The 20,924-nt window shown below is 44.8% G+C and overlaps 2 protein-coding genes across 8 annotated transcripts in view; one reads left to right on the top strand and one right to left on the bottom strand.

Annotated features, from left to right (window-relative positions):
* MGLL (monoglyceride lipase) overlaps window positions 1-4,432 on the bottom strand; it is a 68,006-nt gene extending 63,574 nt beyond the window's left edge. The window contains exons 1-2 of one of the 4 annotated variants that reach the window (XM_076346379.1): window positions 4,154-4,432; window positions 2,887-3,025 (exon numbers count right to left, since the gene is read on the bottom strand). In XM_076346379.1, the coding sequence (XP_076202494.1) occupies window positions 2,887-3,011 (125 nt within the window). In that variant the 5' untranslated portion in view covers window positions 3,012-3,025; window positions 4,154-4,432. Of the gene's footprint in view, window positions 1-2,886; window positions 3,026-3,239; window positions 3,262-3,603; window positions 3,842-4,153 lie in introns of those variants that run through there. The other 3 variants (XM_076346381.1, XM_076346378.1, XM_076346380.1) reach the window with 3 other exon arrangements.
* A 15,926-nt stretch (window positions 4,433-20,358) lies between these two features.
* KBTBD12 (kelch repeat and BTB domain containing 12) overlaps window positions 20,359-20,924 on the top strand; it is a 56,389-nt gene continuing 55,823 nt past the window's right edge. For 3 of the 4 annotated variants that reach the window (XR_012996030.1, XR_012996029.1, XM_076346377.1), the window contains exon 1: window positions 20,359-20,419. The gene's annotated coding sequence lies outside the window, so the exon portion shown is untranslated. The remainder of the gene's footprint in view (window positions 20,420-20,924) is intronic. The other variant, XR_012996031.1, reaches the window with a different exon arrangement.

Raw genomic sequence — 20,924 nt, 5'->3', positions numbered from 1 at the left:
GAAGACGACACCCAGTTCCCAGCTCTGCTGTTGGGAGTGACTTCCCACCCAAAAAACAAGTGGAAAACACTGTCACCCTCCTTCCTTAGTCCCATTACTACCTACTCTATCTACCCCATCTAATCATTATGACATCTGAGTGCCTTTGTGTGTCAGCTTCCTGTGAAGTAATCACCTAAATCCCCCTTCGAAACAAAGCGGACCCTGCTGAGGAACTCACAATAGGTGCCTTTCACTCGCAGGACAACCTTGGCCTCGGTGGCACTTACAACAAAGCTTCCATATGTGCACCAGTATGGGCTGATCAGTCAGATCAACACCACACCGGATCAGAGCTTGGATATTTGTGAGCACGAAGCAGAAGAGCCTCACAAAATTTCCCCATCTTCCTGACAAATCATTTTTTTTAAAAAATATGCTACAGCACATTAGTCTGCCACAGCCTTTATCCACCTTTGGGGGTCTGTTTGAGGAGTTAAAAGAGAAGCACCAGCTCTGAGGGGCGATGTCTGTCAGTCGGCCCCACTCTCAGAGGCTGCCTAGGCATTGTTTGCTCTTCAACCCCAGGCTAGGGCTACTTTTTAATTTTTCCTTTGGCAGATATCCCGTTTTTTCCCTTCCCTGGGGGAGGGATCAAGGATGATAAGTTCTATTCTAATAGAAGACAAGTCAATGGTAACCTTTGGGCATCTGCAGAGAAGAGGTATTTCTATAGCCCTAGCTGGGATTAGATGCATAATGGATCAATGAAAGATCCCACCGTTTGACGGTTATAGTGTCATTCGTTAGTGTTAAGATTTGAACCTGAATCAACAATTGAGTTAGAAGATTGAAAGAATCGCCCTCAGTATTTGAAATAGAATAAATTGTAACAGGCCTGTAAAAGTCCCCTGAGGTGTCTCTCTTTCTCTCCCTATACAATATATATAGATCACTTTTGCTGAACATTTAAAATTAGATGAAAGTTGCTGAGCTTCTACATATGAAGCAGAAAAAGCTGAGCTACTTATGAAAAGTGAGGGGGGGGAGGAGGGGAAATAATGCGTTTTTGGTTTGCCTATCAAAGCACTTCAAGAGCATTCTTGACTGTAGGATCCAGGCACTAACTTGTTATTCAGTCACTTACCATCTCTCCTACATAACAATGCAAAAAGAGCTAATAATAAACAGTACGCCCCCTCCTTATACACAAACACGCAAACGCAAACAGACACACACACACTTAGGAACCACTTGTAAATGAGCAACGCTGATCCCATCCACTTTTGTTGTCACAAAACTAGGGCAAGCTCACTCTCAATTAACTGCTTGGTGCACAGAGCCCTAAAAAAATTAACTACCCGGACTTAGACACCAAGTTTTAATTCTTAGCTCTTTATCATCCTTTCATTTCTGGATCAAAGACCCATCCGCTCACTACTAATTTGCTAAGAAATTAAACATGAAAAAAGAAAGCAATTCCACAACTGGGTGAAGAATGTTGCGGGCAGTTAATGATTAATTAGCATTATAATACAAGACAGCCTGGTTTCACAGTAGAAGTTTGTTTTGATAGCATTTTTTTTTCTGCAGAGGAAATCTTCGGGTTGGCGCAAAGGCTATGTAAAACATCAGTGCCGAAAACTTTCCTCCTTGTTTCCAAAAGGCAGTGAGTAGAAGTAACTATAAAATGCTCTGTGGACCAGGTGATCTTAAACCCAGACCCATGTCCTACAGCCCAACCAGTGCAATGGAGCTATAGTGGGGTGGCTGCACTGTCCTCCCCTCTGGGGACAGCGTACTTGGGTGCTTGCCCACCTCCCAGCTCTGCGTTATTCCCATTGCCCCTTAGTTTGGCAGGCATAAAACCCAAGGTCAGCTAACTTGGACCTGTATCCATCTCAGCACAGTTGCAGGCTGATTTGGACACAGGATGATGTCTAACCCGTTGGGCGGTCAAGGAAAAAGTTTAACTCCCTACTACAGCTTGAACAACTTTTTCCTGTGACTGTTTTCTAGCTGTATAAAATCAACATAGCTTTTCCTGTTTGCCTGCAGAAAAAGAAAAGAATAAAACAATATCCAGATTTTTATGAAGTAGCTACCTATGTAACTAGTGGTAGAATAAATACATGCCAAGCCAGCAGATACTGGGAGGAAGAAGAAAGATCATGACTATGGGAGGAACAGAGATAGCTTTCTATAGCAGATCATAGCTGGCACACAATCAGCATAGAAAGCTATTACAGTAAAGGGGTTTTTTAAATTATGATAAAAACATTAGAGAATTTCTCTATCTGATTCCTTGCCCGTGTTTATTACTGAGGTCGGTTTTGAAATCGCAGTTGCCAGTGAAAGCTCCCTAAATCACTTACTAACTATAAATAATTAAAAAAACCCAAACAACAGTCAAAAAGCAATGGAGTCAAACCATATTCTGCCTGCTGCCCTGAGATTTCGGCTACTACCGTTGAAACTGAAGTCAGATGCTGACGTTTAATTTGTTGACACTGAGAAAATCGGAAGGAGTAGACATCCCTAAGCCTGTGTCCCATCCCTCCCCGATTGCCTGTGCTATTGGTTTGAAGATAGTTGTTTACTGCTGATCGGCATCAGCCACCGGCATGTGCCACTTGGTAGCACACTGAACTGCCAACCAAGCCAGCTGTGCATGAAATGACAGTAACTCCACGTTTTACATCTGCAAGGCCGACTTGAGTGAGTAAAGGTTTGGAGAATACAGTCTTTACAGTAGGGGGTCTCTCAGATGAGAGAAATCTCCTTTAGTGGCTCTGTAAAGCTCCATGCACACAGCCCTGTAACGCCAGTCAAGCTATAAATAATAATTACATGAATAGAGTCTTATTTACTGGTAGTAAAAAAGGACATTTGCTTGCAAGTGCTCACCTGGGAGTTGCTGCTGGCTTCCAATACCTGCAGAAGAGATACTGCCCATCAGCATTGATGATATGGGGCAGGTCCTTGTACGGGATGTTTTGAGGACTCCGCTTTGGCGAACTTTCCTCTGGCATTCTGGAAGAATGACCTGCAAGGTGTTGGAAGAAACAAGACGTATTTTAGAACAGGTGAAGGCAAGATAGAGGCTGATGGGCTTGGTAGCCACAGACATTCAAGAAAGTCAGTCAGTAAGGCAAGCACCACTGGTGGAAGTCTCCCTCCAAAACCCCAGCCAAAGAGCCCCCAAAATCTTTACTACTTTAAAACAGAAATGTAGCATTTTGTGTTCAGAAAAGGCTCACATTTGAGGGGAGGGCATTGGAGGAGTGGGGGGGAAGGAGGGAAGATCAATCCACCATCACTACTTCATCACAGCTTTCTCTCCCCACTTCTCCCATCTGTGTTTATTTTCCATCATTTTGTGAAACAGATCTTAAAAAGAATATTTTAGCTGCAATCAAGTGCAGATTGTGCAGCAACCGCTACAGATATGAAAAGACAGCTGCATAAAAGATTTATCTCTGCCTTAACATCTCCAAAGAACAGCGGAGGGTACGCAGCAGAGGTATCTGCCACCGTGTCATCATTAGGATCTTCTCTGACATCTCAAACAGGAAGGTGGCGGCGGTGGGGAATGAAACGTTTCCAGGAGAATTTGCAACAAACCTGTTTTCATCCTGTGCAAGGGTTTGCATTCTAGTGAGGAGCCGGCATCGCAAGTCAAATGCAAGCAGATAAGGCTTTTTGCATGTCGCTGCGGAGGTGCATTCACACTCCGCCGACCACGCAGCCCCCGCGGTCCCCGGTGGGTGCCCGGCGGGTCCCTCCCGGGTAGCTCCGGAGCGCCGGGCGGGCTGCGCGGGGCTCGCCGCAGCTCCTCTTCCCGGCTCGCTCGCTCTTTGAGGAAAGTCGCTTGGGTAATTCACCACTTCTTGTTCATTTCATCACTTTTTTTTTTTTTTACGCCCCCCCCCCCCCCCCCCCCCCCCCCCCCTTCTCAAACAAATTGCGTGTGTGGGCTGAAGTGGCGGCGGTGGGAGGGGAGGTTGGGAAGGGTGGGGGAGAGGGAGGGCTGACGAGTGCGAAAGCTGCAGTCCACTTTCCAGAAGCTGCTGCACACACATCAAAGGCACCTTGAACACATGCAGCTGGAGCAGCTCAGAAAGTTCCTGCCGCTGCAGGTTGTTTGCAAGTTTACTGCCTTCCTGCCACTTACTGTTCGGAGGCCACGGCGACGGGGGGAGGCGAGGGAGGGGGAGACCTTTTTCTCAAAGCGATCCCCGCTGCGAAGCCATCTCGCGTGTAAGCGCAACTTCCCCAGCCCCTCGCTGCCAGGCGGGGAGCGGGAGGGAGGGGGGGAGGAGGAGGAGGAGGAGGAGGGATCCAAGCACCGACGCGATCCCAGGTCGCAAGCCCCGCACACGCATCCTCCCGCCGCGGCGAGGCGGGCAGCCTCCCCGGCGGAGCCGAAGCCGGGCGGCTCCACCGCCCGCTGCGCACCGGCTGCTCCCGGAGGCAGCGGCAGAAGGGTGGGTGGGTGGGTGGGGACAGAGGGCGGGGGGGGCGGGCGGTGCCGCGCCCGGGACGCGGTCGCTCCTGCCCCCCCGGCTGGGCTGGGCTGGGCTGGGCGCCGACCGACCGAGCAGCGGTGCCCGGCGGGAGGGTGGAGCGGCGGGCAGGGCGGGGAGCGGAGGAGCCCCCCCGGGGCCCCCGGAGCCGCTTGGCCGCGGGGAGGGGGGAGAAACCGCCCCCCCCCTCCCCACGATCCAGTGGCGGTGCGGGGCTGCCCGGCCCGCGGGTGGGTCCTCACCGGCTGAGCTCTCACCGGCTGAGCCTCCGTCTGCCTCCCCGCTGACTCCGCATGGCTGCTGGCGGCGGGGAGCGGCGCGGGGGCAGCAGCCGCAGAGCTGCCCACAGCCCATGCCGGCTGACAAACCCAAAATACCGGGCTCTTGCCGTAGGAGCGGCCGCTCAGCTGACTGCCAGGGGGCTTGGGTGGCCACGAGTGACACCCTGGGAGCGTGGACGGCTTTTATACGCTGAATTCGGAGAAGGGAGACTACGAAGCCGTGCTGCCTTCCGGGCTTCCCCGGTCTGAACTGCTCTTTGTAGTCCCAAGTCCAAACTTCACTGTTTGCGTTTAAACGCGCGGCTCTTCAGGCTTCGAAGCCACGCCAGAAAGGTTGAGTCTTTCAGATACGAGTTCAGAGGAGCACCCAAGCCCCTTGCTTCGCACCCTCATTCATGGTAAAGGCAATTTATAAATACAGTATATAATTTATACGCACATAATCTAATAGTGCACCTAATCACCATAGATCATATGCAATACATAGGTTGCAACTGTGTGATTTGAGATCTGTTTGATGGTATATGATACTTGCTTATAAAAATTGCCACAGCAAGGTCGCCCGAAGTGAAAATAGCTTCCCAGCCTCAAGGCATCCCGATACTGAGTTTTGTCATTTAATACTGGTAGGTGCTTCGCATTTATTGAACACTTTTAAATTGTTTATATTAAGGGCACAGATTCAGGCCTTTTACGTATCATCAGGATAATATTATAAACTTAGATTTTTACATGCCTACATATGCTTAGAGGTCTCAGGCCTTTGTAAGAAGAGGCAGCTATTAACAGTATTTTTTAAAGCTAGGCAATGTGTTCACTGAGTCCCAACCTGGGAACAAAGGCTGAGGAAAGGAAAGAAATATATGCTAATAATAATAACAACAATAAATGCAAAACCTCAGAGATGAACCATATAAAAATAAAAAGGAAATCAAAAACAGATTTTTTCCTCTTTCAGCGTCATTTATATTAAATGCCCTGGGGGGGGGGGTTAGTTATAAACGGCAAAAGCAAAATTACATATTCCTGTAACTGCTATTGTTTGGAAAAAAACCCAAACCCAACATTTATGGTTGTTTATAATGAGCAAGATTTAGGTCAGATGGGGTCTTAACCAGAGCCCTGGGAGCTGTACTTGGAGGTGTACAATTTGCTAGGCCAGCTACTGTCTAAGCACGGATGGGTAGAATTAAAGAGTATCACAAGCCAGCTCCAGAGTTGGAAGAAGCAAGGGCATATATTTTTATTTAAAGGATACAGATCAGATAATAACTGGATTAAGAAGAAAAGAAAGAAGGAAAGAAGCCTCTTCCCCTGGTCACACAGTTTATCTGCCAGGAACACTTTACTGCTTCCCTACAGCCATCCATGAAACCTGATGCCAGGAACAGGCTCCTCTCCCGCTGTGGTGCTGGGAATATCCGAGTTCCCAGGGCCACAGAGAGGTGGGGGGAGACAAGGAAAAAATCTCTTTCTAAAGTTCAGGATAAAAATAGCGTCTCAAAGAAAATGACCTTTGTTGGGACACAAGGGCGAGCTCCTGTCTTTGAGAGCCTGCCCTGGTCAGTCCAGATATATGATTCCCTTGATAGCCCGTTAACCTCCGTGTAGCTAATATTGGAGGCCGCAGGACTGTGGTCCCACCTGCACTCTCTGCCAGGCCCAGATTCTCACCATTGCACAGGAGCGGAGGATCAGCCGACCCCTCCTTCCCTTCTCCCCAGCTTCCCTGAGCCCCCAGGAATTTGAGGACATTTCTTCTCATAGGTAGCACACCCTCCCCCATCTCGTGATAACATCATAAAAATGAATGAGAAGCAACTGCTGACTGGTTACCTTATAATTTTAGGGAGTTTAAGCCGTGAATGAAATGCCGCCTGAGAAAACTGGATTGGGTCTGAAGAATTCACCTAGCTGATATCCAAACAATACACAGGGCTTTAGCAGAGCAATTACTGCATACTAGCTCCCTGTGAGAAATCAAAGGGAAGTCTGAGCATGCAGTATTTATGAGACTGTAACATCTTCTCTTGTCTCTGTGGAGTGAAATACGTTTTGGAAATACAGTTTAAGCTAAATCAACTTCTTAATAAAAAAATAGAAATACACTTGGTGAATCTTTACGCTAACTCAGTAATTGCTTAAGCCTTGTGGGGAAAGGTGTTTTGTTTATTAAAGGCTGAGCCCTGCTTAGTTTAAGCGTCTCCATTGACTCCCAAGGTACCCAAGAGTAGAGAGAAAAGGATTATGCCCTCAAATAAGGTAAATTTTAGGAAAAGAATCAATTGCTGCAATGACAGAGAAAACACATATAATGAAAACTTGTTGTCACAGCAAGGGGAGAGAAAGAACGGGCTAGAGAGAAAAGAAGGGAGAGGGTAGGATGGATGGGAGACAAGCATGGCAGGTTGGCGTGTAATTCTGATGGTGGGGTAAGGGAATGAGTTAGGATTTTCTTTGTCGTTAGGCTTTCATTCACAAAATGAATTTTTAATGGATCATATCCTGGTGGCATGCAAAGGTAAATAGACTTTATGAGATCCTTCTGCTCTGGTTGATGACACCTCGCTTTTAAATTGCAAAGGAGTATTTTCATTTGAGAAGTGGATTTGATGGAGTGTGGGTGCTAAACCATTTGGGATTCTGCTCACCAGGACACGAAGAGAACTTTTGCTGACAAGAAGGAGCAAAAAATAATAGAGAAGGAGGACAAAATAATAAAATATCTAAGAAGTATGTGGTTATGGAAGAATCTGCTCCAACAGAAAAATGCTTGAAGTTACAGTAGTCAGGGAGCAGCTGGAGAGAGCAACAGACAGCGCAGGCAAGAGAGCACATGGGAAACAATGGGAGATGAAGCATAAAGAGGAAAAATCAAGTGAAAAGCAAAGAAGCCAATGCCACTAAAGCTGTCGGTTTGGAGTCATTAATTTGGATTTGCCCTTCTCTTTGGCTATTTTTTTATTTATCCCTAGCCAGAGTCCAGGCATTCAGCTTTACTTATTTGTGTAATCTGCCCTTGCTTGCCTGTTGGTATTCCTGAATAAGACATGTACAGGGATGAGACAGGAGTGGGGGCTGGGATAAACTGCTTTCATTTTCCTGTAAAATATCTATTTTAATGCCTCGCAGCCAAAAAATAAACTTGGTGTCAGGCAAACCGGATTGAGGAAGAAAATTTTAAAGGACAATATTTTATTGATCAGGTTAAGCTTAACAATATCAGGAGAGATTATAACTAGGTTGGCATTGGTCTGCAATTCTGCAGTCTCATGTACCTCTTCACAAATTAGTGCCAAGTGAAATGGAGAAAAGTTGAAGGCTTAGCACAGGGATATCTGAGTATGACAGAAATTGTTTGCAGGCTTCCACTGATTTGTTGCCCATCAGTAATTTCACTTTCCCTAATCAGTGGGAATAGAATTATTAGATTAAACTACAAATGGTTTAATACCCCTAGATGCAAACTACAGTCAAGTAATAAAGTATTTTTACCACGTAAATGAAAATAATTAGTGGTAAAAATAGCCCTAATTTTTTTGTAGGTAATAAAAGTTCTGCAAATCATGCTGTCATTAGAAGTCGCTTACAAAGCTGTGACTGCAAACAGTAGCTATATGAGTGAAGTGATCACTATCTCGCCTGTGTTCCTTATTTGACAGAACCAAAAATACACACTTAAAAATACACTCTTTGAATATAGGTTTCAGTCCTTTAAACTGATGTATGGGAGATGACCCATCCTACATAATGCTAATTTGAGAGCTGGTTGTTTTTAATTACAGAAGCAGCACACGTTTTGTTTGGGAGTTCATTTGGTTTTTTAAATTAAAAAGCCCACAAGAATATTAATACCAGATTCTGAGGCATTCTGAGTATGAAATACATAAAAGGCATCCTCCAAAGGTAGGAAATTCAAAATGAAAGGTGGAAACTCTGCCCTAAAGTTTTGTCTGTAGGGGGAAAGTTGTTAGAGTTATTCTAGCAACCCTCTTGCTTGAGAATAACTCTGCCTTGGGAATAAATATCTTTTTTATAAAAGTATGGAACTGTGTAACCTTAGCAGCGTCCCACCAGGGGAGCTGGTCCCCGCGGGGTACTGCAGGAAGCAGCTCGCTGGTGGGTGCTCTCAGGTGCACAAGCCCCTGGTTCGGAGACTGCAGTTAAGTGCTGCAGGTCTCGGGCACTAGAGGGCACAGCTACAGCTCCTCTGTGCCCTGGGAGCACGCGGACACGGTAGCCCTACCGAATTCCCCTTCCTCCTGAATTATTATTTTTTTAAAATAATTTTCTCCTTTATCATGAGAAGGCTTTCTTTAAACATTTGTCCCTTTTTATCTCTGCGGCCCCGCATTGGTTTCTAAATAAAAGTTTCCTGTGCTGGTATATAATTAGTCCAATTTTCCCTCTGGATTCACTCACATCACGAGAATAAACTTCAGTGGTTTATACCCTGGACAAGCACACTGCTGCAGCACTTGAGGGGAAATCCTGTCCTTGTCACTGTGAGGACAGACAGATTAATGAGTCTGTTACGGGATGGCATTTCCTATTTTACTGCGATATGACTGCATGCAGCCATATTACTATTGATAAAATGTTGGTCACCTCGACAGAAACAGGGTTCTTATGGCAGAAAATGTAATTAAAAGGCATCTTAAAGGAAAAGGTTCTAAGCTTTGAATTTTAATATGCATAAAAACCAGAATAAGACAACATTATAAATTTTCTCCGGACGGAATGGTGGTCTCAATTTTGAGAAGTACCTGACCATTGCTTTTCTCATTTCTATTACTAAGGATGACTGCATAATCCACTTTACAAACCCAGCATCATTGTATCAGGACTAAATAATACAGCCAAAAGATACAGCTATTCTGTCGTGGTTAGAGCGGTGCTTTATCTTGGTAGCCAAACTGGAAGCATTGACTGGAGAAGAGTTATTATTGTGCCGCCTGGTTTTCTTGCTGCTTTGCAATTGACAAAGCATCATTTATCATGCTTTGCATTCCAATTTTTCTTTGCATGTTTTCCAGCTCATCATAACATAATTATGTTTCTGTTTCTTCCAGCCAGGGGCCGATACTTTCTTTTACTAAGACAACAGCTGCACTGCACAACCTTGATGAATCCCCATAAGGGTAAAATGTGTCTGTGGTGCTTGTTTCTGCCTTGGCAACCCAAATGTTCAAGCTCTTTTTTATGACAAATGCTGTTCTAAAATGCACCCAACCCCAATGCTTTTATAGCATTTCTCAAAATGAGGTTTTATATTGTAATTTAGACTTAAAATATTAAACATCCTGGCTGGTTTGTAATTTTAAAGGCTTCTTTTGTAACATTTCTTTTTATAGTGTTTTATAGGTTCATAAACACTGAGATGGAATTTTAGAGGGCCATAGCTACTAAAGTGCAATTTATTTTTTGATCTAAATTGGTTTTATGCGTGAAAATCAGCACGATCTGGAGGTCTGCTTTATGCTTCTAGAAGGCATCTTAAGGGAGCTTTCATGGTACAGGTGAATCATTTCCTTACTTGGCCTCTGTTGGTCCAGCCACACTGTAATGTAAAGGTAATTATACCGACCTGGTCTGTGAAGTGCATCAACTGTTAGTGATGGAAAATGCCGTAAAAGACATGCAGTATTTTTGTTATTACTTACTGAGATATTTTATTTAACTCTAATTTAGTACTTTGAACCTGAGATTTCAAAGTACTTCAGAAAGGAAGGGTAACATTTTTATTTTACAGGGGGGAAATCAGAGCAGAGAAAAGTAGGGCTCAATATTGGAGGCAAGCTGAGGGCAGAATCCATTCTTAATGCTCCTGATTTTGTTTACCCAGTTATACCATTACTAACTTCCATCTCATCTCGAAATCTATCCATCACTGTGAACAACTGAAGCAGTAACTTTTTCCATCGTTAAAGATTACCCAGGTTTGCAAGTATAGGGAATATTGTGTCCTGGACAAACCCGCAGCCTGGATAACAGCATTCTTCAGGGCAAAATTTTCCCTCCGGTTTTGCTTTCTATGCTAATCTCCTGGTTGTTATTACTGCTGCCACCATCATTTGAAGATTGGTTGTATTTATATATAAAAATTACAATAATTCTGTACACGGAGGCAAGAGTTTTAACTCATATGGTCAGTCCTATTTACATCTATGTGTGCCGTGATCTAAGGATACTTTGGGATATTTGAGCATGAGAGTGTATGTAGCAACATTTTAGTTCTGTCCACCACACTGGTTACTGATGTAACCGCCTCAAAGCGTCTTAGATGTTGATGAAAACTGTACCTGCCCAGCCAGGGCTAACTTCATCTTCTATCCATGAATGGCGAGTGTAATTCTGCTGTTGCTAGAAAAGGTAGCAGGCTTGTTGGTTTGGATATACAATGAACGTATGGCTCACGAGAAGAGCTTGCCTTGTGCTGTTTCTTCCTTTTAACCCCACAGCAAATTCTGGCAGGTTCTGCTCAGATATATTTTAGATTTTTTTCTCATTTATCTTTAGTTTCTTTACTCAGTCCACTCACACATGTTCAGTGTAAGACGTGCATTTTCTTTCTCATTCATATACAGTAATTACTTCCTAACATCTGCCCAACAGATTTTGTAAGAAAAGTAACTCTGCAAATATTAAGAAAAAAATTAATGTATGAAATCTTTGAAATCTCTATTACTGGGGTTTGTTATCCACAGCTGACTGGATTCATTCCCAGCCAGGAAGCTGGTTCAGCAAAACAGCTGCATTGGTTATTTAACTGGAGGCTGATTCTGCTCTTGCTGACACTGATGTAAATCAGGAGTAGCACTAGAGGAAATAAAGAATATCCCTAGTGCAAAATGCATGTTGGAGAAAAAGTAAGCATTACGGCATGGAACAACGAGAGAATTCTAGCAGATGCTCTGCCATCCTGGTATAGGTGTCAGGCAGTATCTTCACGTCTTACAGGAACGTTATACCCAACACACTGCTCACTCCTGGGAGCGTTCTCCTGTATATATACTGTGGTAGCACCAAGTGGCCAACAAAATTAAGGCCCAGTTCTGCTCAGTGTTGCACCCTAATACCATGAATTCACATGGGACTTATTCTGTACTAAACACCACATTCGTTACTGTTTGCATCTGGTTCGTAGTTGTTCCCTCTCAGTTATTTCATTTTTACAGTATCTGCTACGATTTACTTTATACCTTCTAGTGCAGGAGAACACACCCACTGGTTTTCCTCCTAGGCTGAATTAATGCTTGTAATAATTAACCCAGAAGTACACTTTGAGAAAGGGGATGTCAAATGAGGAGCATTGCAGTGAAAAAGGGGACAGAGCATCCATAGACAAAGATTTCCTATATAAGATGACCACGCTATATCTCAGGACAACAAAGGATTGTTACCAGAGCCTCATGTGCTCTAGAGATGGACATCTTCAATCCTCAAGGCCTTTAACATCCTTTGTGTTTGATCTTATTGTAAATTAGCAGCATGTGCTGTTAATAACATCAAAAGTTACGGTATCTAAGAGTTCAGCCCCCCAACCCTCATCCTGTTTCCTCCAACACAAAATATCTGTTATATCTTGGCTACAGTCTTTGATTCTCTTGTAGCAAAGGTATCTGTGGTTGTGTTTGTGCTTTGGAGTCACGAGTATCTGCAGTTGCTGTGGGCTGGTAATGTCAGTTCAGATTCATGTTACAGACCTGTTGGTAGGGCTTCCTGAACTCCTGCACATAGGAACCTTCCAGTTCACAGTACTATGCTTTGATACCAGCATGTGTTTCTTATTTTCACTTCTTGACTTTTCCTAGTACATTACTGAATCTTCTCTGAAGTTACGGTAACTTTTTAAATGGAAATCTAAGGTTTGGAGATGTCACCCTTTCGGGCACAAGTGGAAACGCTCAGCTCCTGGATGTAGATATCTGCTTGAAACTCCATCATTCCCAGACCTTGGGAGGTTTTGAGGAAGGGGACAGCAGAGGGAAGGCTGCAACATTCGGTGCTTGAGCCAGAGAGCACAAAACATCTCTTCCCCTCCTGTGCTGTGAAATGTGCATGAGACATGCTGAGCAATGCGTGTGTCCTCAGTGCACCTCAGCACCCGCAGGGATGCAATTACAGCAGCATCTACACTTTGGTTTAAAACAAGGACAAACTCCTAGCCTTTGACGTTGTGGGGCTCAGTCTGAAACGAGACAGGGGTGAAACCAATCCAGCAACGTCTGCCTGAGTCCAAAACCTCTCTCTGCAGTCCAGTTCAGACATGTACCCCAGACTGCACCCCGGCACTATAGGTCTCTGCCATGGCTCGTCTGCCTCCACCTCTGCCCCCAGTTTCAAATTTCTTCAGCATTATGTTCTGCAACAAACAAGGATTTCTGGGGCAACTTCAGTAAGACCAGAAGGATATTCTTCTGCTGCTTTGAAATGTGTAAGTGTGAACAATTCATTCAGCACAGCACCCCTTGGCCATTCATATCTATCTGATCATCAAATATATTTTTAATTATCAATCTGAGGTGATTTTTTTTTTCACTAGACAATACCCAACTGTATTGTAAGATCTATTGGGAGTGAGCCAGAGAATTTGGCAGCAAGATATGGAACATTTGGGCTTTTGACACTTAGGAACATATGGAAAGAGGTTTGGAAGATTGCCACATGGGGTGTAACTTGGAAGATGCTACATTTCTTCATCCTTTTTTTGTGGACAGAAGTAGAAGAAATTTTACTTTTTTGAAGGATCCTAATTCCCGTTTCCTTTTCTATGATGTACTGCTGCTCAAAAATAAACCACTACGCTCAGTTGCAAGGTTTGAGCAAAATCAGCTGCATGTTTATGGGCAACTGTAGATGGGTAATTAAAAGGGTGACGGTATTGCGGATCTTTCCAAGTTTTTACCTCCTAATTCATGAGATCCCTTGCAGATGAACTCACAAAGCTACAGACTGGTGACTCAGATCATGGGGCGAAAGAGGATATCTGGTGCCTGGCCTGAATCAGGATGCATGCCATTTACCAAGGTCTTTGAGGATAAGGCCCTGCTAGGTGGTCTATCCTTGCTCCCCGTGACCATCTATCTCCCCATCACCTTGACACATGGATAGACAGTTCAGGCTGTCTGTCTGTCTCTGGGACACAGTTACATCACGTGGGTTGGAGCTCTAGCACTATGCTACAAATGCCAGCCACATTTGGGGCAGCAGGGCATGGGAGAGAGGAGCCACCTCCAGCTCAATGCTCAGGACCAGACACATACGAACCAGCATCATCTTCATACCACTTTAGGGACAGATGCGTCATGCCCATGATGGAGGAAGTCCATGTCTCTCAGAGTTATTGCCTGTTTGTCAGAAAAGCGATGCACAGTTTGCTTCATATTTGGTAATTCATTCACCATAACCACTGCGTAAGAAAGGGGGTTTTAATGCATTTTTTTGTGGGACAGTTGCGCACCAGGTTGGGGGGCTGCAGCAAATGCAGAATTTATTGGAGTACACAAACCTGGATATCCTTCTTAATTTGCACAATCGGCGCACGGGCCCTGGAGCTTAGTGAATACTAATTAATCTCTCCGACTGGTAGGAATGCGTCATCATCCTGGCTTAGCGATGAGGGACAAAGACCAAAGAGAGTTGCAGGGGCTTGTACCGAGTGACAGATAAAGTCGCAGCAGCCAGAATTACCATCTTCTTTGGTGTCCTGAATAGAAAATCAGCCCAGTTTGCCAAGACTCCATCTGAACAGCAGGATGGAGGCACTTTGGGGCTTTTCCCTCAATCCCTGTCCCCAGTAGCTCAGTTCAGGGCAGGCTGCAGCTCTTGTCCCTCCCAAGCGCTCAGGTTTCCTTTCCTGGAGAAGGACTAAGAGCGATGGGGGGAGGTGTATGCCAGCTCTGCCTTCAGCAGGGAGCTGGAAACCAGCCTGGGTATGCATTCACTTCTGGGAATTGGGAAGCACTCTCGGACCCTGCGTTTTGATTATAGTCTGAGTGTTTCTTGCCCACAAATTCACTGTGGCTTTTTTACTTGCATTTTCATGTGACAGTGTGTTTCAACACATGCAGCCAAATAATGACTAGACAGGGCAAGTTCCTGCTATTTCTTTGCTAACGGCATGCCAGGGGTCACTAAGGTATCTCTAGCTTATGGAAGGGATAAGTGAAGGTTAAGGAGGTGACATCCAGGAACAGGAATTGAGCATGGAGGAATTGGTGACCAGAGCGGAGGAAAGAGCATCTCCTCCAAAGGAATTCAAAGATCTGTGGCAATAGCTTTTGAGGACTGACCATGTAGGTCAGGAGAGCAAAAAAGATAGGCAAACCCCAAGTCATTTGAATGGAATTTATTTTAGAATGAAACCTCTGCCTTTCTGAATAAAACCTGGGAAAGATTGGGTGAGTCTGGAGCATTTTTTAGCCTTATATCCTGTGGCTGCAGCATTTCTGAGCCAGCTAAAATCTAATTTAGAATGTTTTTAATGTTTTGCTTCCTCTTGCAGTACATACCCTGAGAAACTTTATAGTTATTTCTAATGGCCCCAAGTTCTGCTATTCTGAGTATGCGCTTCCCTTCCTGAGTTTCAGTTTTGGTGTCCATTTAGAAATCTTTTTGACCCTAACACAGTTATATCCATAATTTTCTTAGAGAGATTAAAAAGCACTAGAACTAATGTACAGAACAGCATTTCCACAAACCCCATCCAGTTACGTGCTTCTTTGCATCTCCACTCCCATGTCTACTGATCAAAAAGGAGAAAAAATGCTCTCCTATCAGCCCATTCTTTCTGTCTGATTAACTGGTGGCTATCACAGGTCTTCCTTTGTGCCATTACAATTTCATTTCCAGAGAAAAAAAAATGATGGATGTTGAGCTCCTGGATTGTGGCATCACTGCAAAAAAAATCAGGTTTATGTTTATACCAAAGGGCCGGCAGTGCCTCCTTAATCAGGCTGTGTGTTCATTGGAAATCAGCAGATATTTTGCCTAAAAGCATCTGGCAGTGCAGTATAACTCAGTAATAACTGCTTATCAGGGGACTGGGGGGGAAACCCAGAAGAAAGACTGTAGGTGCAGTTAGAAGCACTGGTGAGTAGTTGACTTTGGGGGCTTTCTTTTGCCTTTTTTTTTTTTAAATCGCTTGAATTGACGGAGGCTCTTTCATTTAAAAGACAGAAAGACCTACAAATTAAGCAACATCTAGCTCCTAACGTGTGAAACTGCAATTTGCATACATCATGGCAGCTGCTGAGTCGGTCCTTATTACCTCCGCTGGAGTGTTAATTTAGCCACAACTTTCTCATTTATTTAAATGAAAAAGCAGCGGGTGGCTGGCATGCCACATTATCTGTCAGGCAACCTGGGAATCAGGTTGACAGAGCCAGAAAGAGATTTCAATTCAGCGGGACTGCAGGGGTGCTGCCCCCCGGACCGGTGGTCACAGGCCAGCTCAAGATTGCCCTTGGTCTGCTCTAAAGGTCGACACTTACCCTAAGAAAAAAAAATCAATGTTGTATTTGGACTGACATAAGAGAATAGATAATGGGTTTAAACTGGAAATCTCTCTGTTTCTGTTTTTTCTCTCCCTATGTATCCAAACTGGCACTGTATATATGGATATGATAACCAAAATGACATTACTGGTTGTAACATAATACAAATAGAATAATCTCCATTTGTAGAGCACCTGGTGTGCTGTGGTCCAAACCCACCATCAGGGTCTGAATGCACTCCGGCTCTCTGCCCAAGCGGGAGGATGCCAAAGCTGCCCACGTGGGACGTGCCGGGAGGAGGGAGCAGCTGTGGCAGCGAGCGGTGCCGGTGCCATCACTGCTGCAGCCAGCCTGGAAGCGCTTCCACACACGGCTAACGCCAAGTGGGTGAGCAGACATCACAGAATTACTCACATACGGGAGGGAAAGCAAATGTGAGGTAGATGGCGGCAAACTTTTTAGCAGGGCCTGTTGTGACAGGACAAGGGGGGATGGCTTTAAACTAAAGGGGGGTAGATTTAGACTAGGTATAAGGAAGAAATTTTTTACGCTGAGGGTGGTGGGAACAGGTTGCCCAGAGAGGTGGTGGATGCCCCATCCCTGGAAACATTCCAGGTCAGGTTGGACGGGGCTCTGAGCAACCTGATCTAGTTGAAGATGTCCCTGCCCACGGCAGGGGGGTTGGACTTGATGACCTTTAGAGGTCCCTTCCAACCCAAACTATAAAATAAAATAAATAAAATCAGAGGCTGCCTCACTGTCCAGGAAAAGAGGCTGAGAAGCCCCGGGGAATTTCTGAGCTGGGAGGAGCGAAGAGCAGTGGCCTCACTGGGGAGTCACCCGTGGGTATGGAGACAAGCGCGAGGCTCTCCTTTTCCGAGCTACAATGTTGTGCCACCATTTAATGACGCGTCTGTATAAAACTATGTATTTGTCAGCAGAGAGCGTGCCAGAGCAAAACTGCAGAACCATAGCAAGAGTGACAGAGATAGAATCATAGAATCATAGAATCATTAAGGTTGGAAGAGACCTCTAAGATCATTAAGTCCAATCGTCGACCCAACACCACCGTGTCCACTAAACCATGTCCCTAAGTGCCTCATCTACTCGTCTTTTAAATACCTCCAGGGATGGGGACTCAACCACTTCCCTGGGCAGCCTGTTCCAATGTTTCACCACTCTTTCAGTAAAGAAATTTTTCCTTACATCCAATCTAAACCTCCCCTGGCACAACTTGAGGCCGTTTCCTCTCGTCCTATCGCTTGTTACTTGGGAGAAGAGACCAACACCCACCTCGCTACAACCTCCTTTCAGGGAGTTGTAGAGAGCGATGAGGTCTCCCCTCAGCCTCCTTTTCTCCAGGCTAAACAACCCCAGTTCCCTCAGCCGCTCCTCAGAAGACTTGTTCTCCAGACCCCTCACCAGCCTCGTTGCCCTTCTCTGGACACGCTCCAGCACCTCAACGTCCTTCTTGTAGTGAGGGGCCCAAAACTGAACACAGGATTCGAGGTGCGGCCTCACCAGGGCCGAGTACAGGGGCACGATCACTTCCCTATGAGTTTAGTTCAGCACATTGGTTGCAATGTTTCAGTGGCAGCAAAGAAAAACCACGTCCTGATAGCTGCCACATACCACCCGCAGCCTAACTGAGCTGATGCACGTCTCTTCCAAAGTTCAGCTGTGACTGACCGTGGCTTGTGGGTCCGCTCATTGCAAGCCATGGCGTATCTTCACCTACGGACAATTTGCATGCACAACGCCCTTCAAAACAGGTTTTCTGCTTTCGGGTGAACTGTAAATGTTGTGTAGCTGCTCCCAAGACTGTACTCAGGAAAACACACTCTTGGAAACTGGTCAGACTTTTGCCTAAAAAGGGGGTGTTTTTCCAATAGGTGAATCACTAGCAGTTGAGATTTAGAAAGGAATTTCTTTGTCCATGCAACGCCAGAAGGGACTGTATGACTGGTGCCATGCAAAAATTGTTCTAAAACATTAAATTCAACACATATTTCCTAAACGCTGAAATATTCACATCAAATGTGTCTCTTCTGTCTCTGACACCTACTTCTTATCATTGTTTTAAAATACAGTGTTAAAAGATCAGGCGTTTGTTGTATTACTACAGATATTTTTCCCTTTGCCATTAACTTAACGAATTTCAGCAAAAACTTTTGTCTTCGCCCACTTCTCAGCCATTCATTTTTATAATTAAAATCACCATGACAACAGATAATGATATAAGAACAAAAGGATTACGGCTTAATTACATGAAGAAGGTGAAAACAGATAGGCTTACAGCAGAGAAAGCTTTTAATTCTCGCAAAAATATTGGGGGTCTGATTCACCACGGTGTTACTCCATTTGTGCAATTATAAAGTGCTGCTGAGAGCCGCCCAGCGGTCGCCCCGCTGCAGGATGGGGTGTCCCGGTTAATTCATTGAAGTGCAAGAGAAATATTCAGAATTTCATGAGTGATAAAAAGGAATTTGTCTTAAAAGCATTAGTTAGTGGTTTTGTAAAACAGGCTCATCATAGAAATCAGCTGAAGAAATGCACCCATAAAGGAAACGTGATTTTTATTATGGTAGTGAAGTGGTTTCATATAAATAAAATGTATTACATAAACACTCCATGTTAACCATCATTATACTATAAATTGTTCCATGTAACAGGAGAACAAGGCAATTTAGGGGATATGGTCCATTTTTATCACAGCTGTGGCATTTTATCAGTTCACCGTTCCATCTTGGCTTCTGTGAAAGCTGTAGTATCAGATTGGATATTTTTATTTTTAAGATAAAGCTGAACTTTTAATAAGAACAATTTGGGAGTTTAGTCAATATATATCTTTGTAATCTGATCTGTCAAATTTTCTGACATGAGCAACCTTTAATCATTTTGATTTTTTTTCCTAGTTTTCTTCAACAATGATATGAAATATGCTTTTTTTTTAAAAAAGCATGTAGATCATTAAGATGATCATGTACATCTTAATTTTTCCCCTAAAAACAACAAACCACTATTAACATTTGAACATTCCTGAATGATCCCTCCATGGCTTTTGGAAAAACTCTGTAATAAAACCATCAGACTAAAAATCTAGATAAGGAAATACATGTCATTTTCAATTTTCTCAGAAGCTATTATGATCAATCAACCAATTAGTACAGCGAATAAATAAATTAATGCCATTTGAAAAAGAACACTCTGAAAACCCTTTAATGTCTTTCTCAGCTGAAAGTATAGGCTCAACATTAATCAATTTTACAACCCTAATTTTTGCTTAATCTTTTTTCCATCTTTGCTTAAACATACGGAGATATAAATAGTGTAGTATGGCCCTCCCTATTCCCCTTTAATTAACAAAGTACAAGATCTGCAGCTGGTGTAAATCAGTGCAGCCCCATTATTCTGGACCAATTTAGTGGATCTGTTTCTGATTTACATCAACACAAACAAGAAGATAGTCGGGCCTTATGTCTGATTAAAAATATACTGGTAACACATTCGGTCAGGAGTCCTTATTTTATGCACAACTTCAGCTCTTAGCGATCTAGCAAGGGCAAACGAAACAGTCTGGGGAAGTTCCTCTCAGCTGTAGAGACAGTGGCCTTGGTTTTGAGAGCGGCTTGGGTAGGGTCAACGGGCAACAGCATCTCCTCTGCTTTGGTACCCAGACCTCAGCGGTAGGTGGGAGTCAGTCTGACCGCCGCCTACGCTGGGACTGCTCCAGCCGCCCAGAAACAACTGCAACCCAGAGGTGTGCCCAGTTGTGTGCCCGTGGCAAGGTCCGTGCGGGCGACATAATTCTTTAGGTGGGCCACCGACACGAGCGGTGGCTGTGCCATCCCACAGAGGAGCCTGCTGCTTTTTAGCACTGAGTCTGGCAGGCGGCCGGCCAGGCAGCATACGGGCAGGGGGGAAGGAGAGCAGCACCGGTGCCAGTTGGCTGTGTCCTAATGTGCCCCTGTGGATGTCATTAAAGCAGCTCCTCGTCCCGGCCAGGAGCCCAGCACAGGCTATTTATAGCCCTGGCACCTCGCTGCTCACCAGAAGCTCTGTGCTGCTGTATGAGATCTCTCTTTCCCTCTCCCACGCACCCTCACAGACACCTGCTGCTCCCGGCGTCAGAAAGGTACATTTAAATCCTTTCCCCACTCAGAGCAGAAAAGAGAAGGGTGTTTGGCACTGAGACGGATGGGCACTGTCGAAACACCAGGGCCAGGCTGCTTTGGGTTGCTGGGTGCGTGGGAAATTTGTGGGCAGGGGTACTTGAATGTATGTCTTGGGGATCCCTTACAGATGCCGGAGAGGGGGCCTATACATGGCAACGCAGGGTCAGCTGCAAGGCAGCTACATGGGGAGGAGACTGTAGGACCCATTGTTGGTGCCAAAATTGAAGCCCTCTCTGTTCCTTACAGCGCCTACTGTCCGGTTCATAAAGGAAATGTAAGAGATGAATTGCAAAGTTAGGATGGGAACCCCCGAACAATATCAAACTTGGGGTCTGTTTGCAGCTATATGGGGTTTGCCAGCAGTGTAGAAATAGGATCAGCCTGCAGATGCAGAAATTTCAGTGTCTGAGGTCTGTGCATGGGGGGGGGCTTTGCATACTCCACAAGCCTGCAAACATCTAGACT

The sequence above is a fragment of the Aptenodytes patagonicus genome, chromosome 8, assembly GCF_965638725.1.
Source record: "Aptenodytes patagonicus chromosome 8, bAptPat1.pri.cur, whole genome shotgun sequence".
Taxonomy (NCBI): domain Eukaryota; kingdom Metazoa; phylum Chordata; class Aves; order Sphenisciformes; family Spheniscidae; genus Aptenodytes; species Aptenodytes patagonicus.
The sequence above is the reverse complement of the archived record's forward strand: the minus strand, read 5'-3'. Positions and strand labels throughout refer to the sequence as shown.